This window comes from Danio rerio, chromosome 11 (genome assembly GCF_052040795.2).
Source record: "Danio rerio strain M-AB ecotype USA chromosome 11, GRCz13ab, whole genome shotgun sequence".
In the NCBI taxonomy this organism is placed as follows: Eukaryota; Metazoa; Chordata; class Actinopteri; order Cypriniformes; family Danionidae; genus Danio; species Danio rerio.
The window spans coordinates 40,078,907-40,085,411 of NC_141031.1; the positions used below are offsets into that span (position 1 = coordinate 40,078,907).

The window sequence follows — 6,505 nt, forward strand, 5'->3', positions numbered from 1 at the left end:
GAAAACACACTGCTGAAACGAGGGGGTTTCATGGCCCTTTAAATAGCGGGTGATAATCGCATCAAAACGTAATAAGATAAGTGAATTATAACAGAACAAACTTTTCTGTAACCGCAGTAGTGCTGTGTGCTGTTTGTTTAACTCTTTAAGGTTACGTGCTGACTGACTGGCTGATGCGTGAAGCCAGCAAACACGATGTAAAGCCGTTTCACTGTACTTCAGGACACATTAATGTCGCTCTGTAGGTCTATTAGAGACTTTCATAAATATTCCTAGCAAATGTAATAAATGTTGGAGACATACTTGTTACATAAACGCACTGAATCACAGCGTTTATTTGAGAGTGCAAAAGAACATGCGCTTGAGCAGTGTATATTTGAGGGGGTGTTCAAGAAGTTTTGTGCATGAGCAAAAGAAATCAGCGCGCAAGCAAAGAGATTCACATGCTGCAGGCTATTACATAAATGCGATCTCGAATTGTAATTCTGCACTCACAACATTTGTCATTGAAATAACACCATAGGTAGTTAGTAGATCTGAGTAAAAAAGGCCTGCCGCCATAGCTGGAAAAAATCCTAGAGGAAACACTGCACTTGGTTCAATTGCCTGAACTGTACCCAAGTTTGATTGTCCCCCTTTGCCACCGTCTCGGTTGGTTTGTGTTCACATTGTCTTTTTTTCTTCTGAACTCTGGTATGCTTGCGTCATCAAACAGCTGTTTTGTGTACAGCGGTTGCTAGGTGACAGACACGAAAGCAAAGCACCAACATGGAAAGACGTCCGCATATCACGGTCATTCTGCTTTTACTCAAACGCACAGAAAGCGAATCGCGTCTATCTGCAGCAAAAATATTACAATCGTTCAGAACATCACGTGAAGCTGTTTTTAGAGGAGACAAGCAGACAGACATTATCACTGTGTTTGCACTGGCTCAGTCCTACCTGTCCCCAAAGTACAGTACGAGATACACAGACACACACATACACATGAATGAACATTATAAAAACGATAGTTTGTTGTAGTGTTGGCAGTTCATTCTGTTATTTGGTAGGATTGCATTCATACCAGAAGTGAATCGGACCAGAGTTTGCGTGAACTGTCCCCCAGAACACCTCTTTCAGGCAGACTCGGATATGGTTTGTGGATGCGCACCCGAGTTCAGAAGACAATTTCACACTAGCTAAACGTACCGTACTCTGACGTCAAACGAACCTAGGTGCAGACCAAAAGTGCTAGTGTGAAAGCACCTAAACTCTGGCTTGCTCTGTTAGACAATTCATTTGAATAAGTGTGAACATTATTGTCCAAACTTCTGGGAACCTAATAAGTTCACAGAAACTGCTGAAAAGATGAGTCTTGACCCGGTTTCAAACAAACTCTGGTGCAGTTTGACTGAAATATGAATCTTACACTGACCAAATATTTTTCAGCAAACCCAAAATTGGACAGAAGCATGTTGCACCATTTGTATGTGCGAAAGAACTGCTAGTGCTCTTTTGACTTATTTGGACAATTTATTATCAGCTGATTAAAAGATTACAGCATTATTTTATATGTTCATATAATGTCTTATTTGTTATATGCTCTTTTGTCTTAAAAGATATGCCATAATTGCCTTTTTTTTTAGGAATTTGGTCTACAGTGTGAACACTTTTTAAACCAGGACTAGACTAGGGCTGTGCGATATGGACAAAAGAAACCTATCACGATTTTAACAAACAGTGTGAATCTGAAACATATTTCCAAAGGAAAATAATTTGATCTTTTTCAAAGACCCTTAACATGTCTTTAAAAACGATAGGCTCTAAAACAGGCATAAGGCAAAAAAAAAAAAAAGGTGTAACAAATTGTCTCTAGAGCAAACCTATGGAAAAACAAATAAATAGACTACTGTGTGTGTCTATGTGTGCACGCACATCGTCAAACTCAAGTAAGGCTCTGATGTTCTGCTTGACCACATATCAGTATTTGCGTGTACTTTTCTACGAGTCCAGATTTTTTGCCATCCATAGATTACAGACCTCTTTGTGATGCTGCTGTGAAATAGGCCGGTCGCATATCGCGTCTTTTACATGCACAATTCCAATAGAGGCGTGCGCATATTAAAAGTGACACATGTGTGTATTCTAGGCTCACCCAGTTAAAAAAAGTCTTTTCAGACAAACTTTCAATTAAATTTTTCAGAATAACGCACCGTGAGTTACGTAACAAGAGCTGATCGAACAGCTTCATTCTCTGTATAGAACACACACATTTTAGTAGACTAATTACCTCAGACAAAAGCAGAACACCCAAACATAGTGCTTTTGAATTTTCTCCATAAATAAATCTTGTGTCTAAGCTGCAGCAATGTTTTGTTAGTTTGCACATTGAATATGCTGAAGGAAACTACGTTCCTCGTGCTTTCCACCCGCTTTTAGAGGCAATATATGATTGACTTACAAATTACCTGGTTCTTTGATAGATCAGCGTTCCTGTTTCCAAAGCAATCCCACACCACAGTCGTTGGCTTTCTTCTGTGCTGAACTCATCATGCAGCCTATTTGTCATGAAGCTTAGTCTCCTGTTTAGAAGTGCATGATACTGTTTGTACTTGCAAAGTTTCTTATAGTCAGTTAAATGTCTGTTGAAGGAGCAGTATCAACAGATATTTAGAAGACTGTCTACTAATACTCAAATGGACCATCAAAATAAAATGTTACCCACACTTTTTATATTGTATATTTATGTGTTCGCATATATTATATCTCAATATGTCATCTATTAACTATTATCTCAATATGTTATCAAGTCCAACAATTATGACGACCCCCCCCCCCCCAGATATAAACCCAGAATTGCAATTAAAATCAATATAATTTAAGGTTTTTGAGATAAAAAGTCACAATCTATTTAACTATGGTAAAAACAAGCTTCAGCGCTCAATGTCTCCCTTATGAACATGTTTAAAAAGGTTGGTGGTAATCAACAAAAAAACTGATGTTCGTGTTTTGTTTTTAGGTTCCAGGGTCAATGGAAAGATTGAATGCTTCCCGGCTGCCTCTTTCATGGCCACAGATTGATTTCCATGCCTCTGTGATGGTGACTGACACTTCACAAGTGCTCCAGCACAGTTTTATGGTGTCCAGTAACCCTTATGAAAAGATGCTTAACTCCACGCACTTTGACAAGGACCTTTGGCCAGCAATGACTGCCAATCTTAACCAAGAAGTCTTTGCTTTCTCTGCAGCGGACTCTCCATCCTGGACAGCACCTTCTTCCCCCAGCGAGGGTCCTAGTTCTAGAAATAGGACCATGTAGCTTTTCCATCAATGTACTTGTAATTGTAACTACAGTATGTCGCCAAAAATACTTTCTTCAGAATTTCTTTAGAGAGCCAGTTAGGCAATTCTGTCCATTGCAGTTTCTAGCATGTAGTCGTTTCCAATGCACATGTAGTAAATCCACAAGAACATGTAAATATTTAGGCCAACAATGTAGGCATTATTTGATTAATCAGTATTATTGTACATATCCATATAGCCTATGTAGCTAACCTGAACTTTGCATAGGCATACTGTATGTACAGAACATATATTTTTCATCGAAATCTGTTCAGCTTGCTTGTGTCTGTTGCAGAATCAACCTCCTTGAGCTGTACACATGTAAATGCTATAATGTAACATGCCCTTAAAATTGTGTAGATGTGTATAGACACTGTTTATACCTCTGTAAATATTAACTCTGTCTGCATATGTGCATAAACTGGACAAGTAAATGAAAGACTGAAGTTTAGGCAAATCAGTGGTTTGGGGTGAGTAGTATCACATCACGGGTGGGTGAAAACACTAGAGCAATGATCACGATCATGACATGACTGTGAATTTCTCACCGTGTAAAGCAGCGATCACTAACTTCCCAATGCAACACACACATTATCGCATGCTAGAAAAGGAACAGCCCCCAACTGCGATGAGAAACGAGAGAACTTTAACAGACTGTACATTTCAGGTAAACAAGCCTGCAAGAGTGCCTTGAACTGCAACTGCGAACTGTGCTGCATATAAGCCAATATACCAAGGGTAAAGTTCACTGCTATTTATAATTTTCTGATACTAATTACTACATTCATTTTTGCCCACTTACAGTTTATGATCCCTTCAACACTTCTACAAATACTGGTATAACTCAGTTATAAGTGTCTTTTTGTTTTGAATGTGTGTGCATTCATAATTATTACATCCTCGGAAAACAAAATGCATTGGCCTAAACCAAAACTGCGATGTGGTTTAGCTGTTGTTTTGAGTCTTATTTTGCAGTGAAGGAAATCTGGCTGCAGCATAGCCTCACAATGCCATCTCTGCGTGCAGTCTGTATTATTGCTAATACTGGATTTGACTATTTAGGGTGTTTTAATAGACACTGCCTAAAGCTTTGAAACATATAAGATTATGTCTATCCTATATTATTAGCAGTTGTGTTTTGAAATGCTGTCATTACTTGTATACAACATGTTCTAGAAACAGTTAGTGTTTTCAGATGGTATTCAAAAGTTGGAGGTAGACATACTGTACGTGACATTAAATCTCTCCATGTGACAGTTTTGTTTTGTGGTAAATGGTGCTATTATGTTTCTAAATAGCATTCCCACTCATGATATGGTGATTGTAAATCTTATTTTAGTTTATATTTATATTTTTTTGTAATTTAGCTATGTAGCAGTGAACCAGATATACTGAAATAAAATAGAACGGGCTAGTGATATTTGGGTCACAAAATATTATGAAGGCATTTTATTTGTTAATTTATTAGGTAAATATGAATACACTATGAACTTGCATAATGAGATTACTCTTCTGTAAGGCTATGTAGGCCAAAAATTGTGGTGGATCTCGAATCTGAGCCATTTAACTTGACTTTCATTTCTAGTTTCCTGCTTCCATTTGCAAATAAGTTATTTTTGGATGAGTGATTTTTGAAGAAATTCATCTTCAGAAATGTCAGCCTTGTACTTACAAACAAATAAGCGACGTGACATCGATGTAACGTTTCGAATCATCATAGAAAATATTGCATACCTTTACTGTATAACTTTTCCATACCACTATTTCAAAAGATTAAAGATACAATCAGCATTTGCATCGGCTGGTTCATTTTTGTGTTTGTGCAAATGCTATAATATAGTAATGCTCATAAGTTGCTCAGATGCTGATGCTGTCATTCCACTATTAAAATTACAATTCAGAATATAACATTTACCCTATTTACTATGGTTCCTTTCATATTTTTCGCACACATACAGTACTTTTTTGGTAATACTTTACAATAAGGTTTTATTGTTAATGTTAATAACCATCTTTTCTAATGTCGGTTAATGTTTTTCATTGTTAGTTCATGAACATGATTGTAGATTTTCAAGCATTAGAAATGTTGAATTATGATTAGTAAATGCTGTATAGTTCATTATTAGTTCATGTTAGACTATACATAAACTAATGTAACCAAGCATATTGTAAAGTGTATTATTGTAAACAAACCTTACCAGCATTTACTGTTTTTTTTTTAACAGGGTAGCAGTGGTCACTACCCTGTTAAAAAAAAAAAAAAACAGTAAATGCTGGTAAGGTTTGTTTTGAAGCTGGTATGCTGGTGTTGCTGGTCTCAATGCTGATTTTGCTGGTCTCAATGCTGGTCTTGCTAGTTTTAGTGCTGGTCTCAATGCTCATCTTTCCTGTCTCAATGCGGGTTTTGCTGGTCTCAATGCTGGTCAGGACCAGCACTGAAACCAGCAAGACCAGCACTGAAACCAGCAAGACCAGCATTAGAACCAGCAAGGCCAGCATTCAAAACATACCTTTGCATAGCCTATACTGTTTTTATTTCAGCTACTTGTCACGGGTGATTCACAGATTAAATTATGAAAAATCTGTATCAATATTGTTATTATTACTTTAGTTATTTTATCCATCTCAATAGATTGTGTTTTTTTTTATTAACTTACCTTAGTGCGTTACAAATAATAATTTCCTCAGATTTTTCGTGAGAACGTCCACTGAATTGCAGCAACATTACAATGCGTATGTTATTATACAATATGTTTTTTAACGTTTCATCGATTTCCATAACGTTAGAGAGAAATGAATACAAATAACATTACCGTGACAGGATTTTACTTCATTTAACTTTAAAACTCACAAAATCCATTTTTAAGCTTATATTACTTTTTAAAGTGTGAAATGTACGTATCAGCCACAAAAGTTTAGGCAAAATAATTAAATAGTCCCATTTACCTTCTGTTATTATTCGACCAACCGTTAATGGCCGCCGCAGTGTTCCTCAGACAAAGCATAATAAAAGCCCCTATATTTATAATTTGTTTCCATTTCATATTTATTACAAAATTGTCTGTTTAATATTAAATTCATTATTATTATTATTATTAATATTTAAAGAATGTTGTCCATTTCTTCAGAATTTCTTTCACGTTTGTATGTTTTAATATCTGCCATATAAGGGCATTTTAAG

At 36.4% G+C, this 6,505-nt stretch overlaps 1 protein-coding gene across 47 annotated transcripts in view; it reads left to right on the plus strand.

The window, feature by feature from the left end:
• The window catches only part of wnk2 (WNK lysine deficient protein kinase 2), a 40,038-nt gene extending 34,920 nt beyond the window's left edge, over positions 1-5,118 (plus strand). For all 47 annotated transcript variants that reach the window (XM_087274040.1, XM_087274068.1, XM_087274058.1 and 44 more), the window contains one exon: positions 3,002-5,118. In XM_087274040.1, the coding sequence (XP_087130166.1) occupies positions 3,002-3,301 (300 nt within the window). In that variant the 3' untranslated portion in view covers positions 3,302-5,118. The remainder of the gene's footprint in view (positions 1-3,001) is intronic.
• Positions 5,119-6,505: the final 1,387 nt, after the last annotated feature.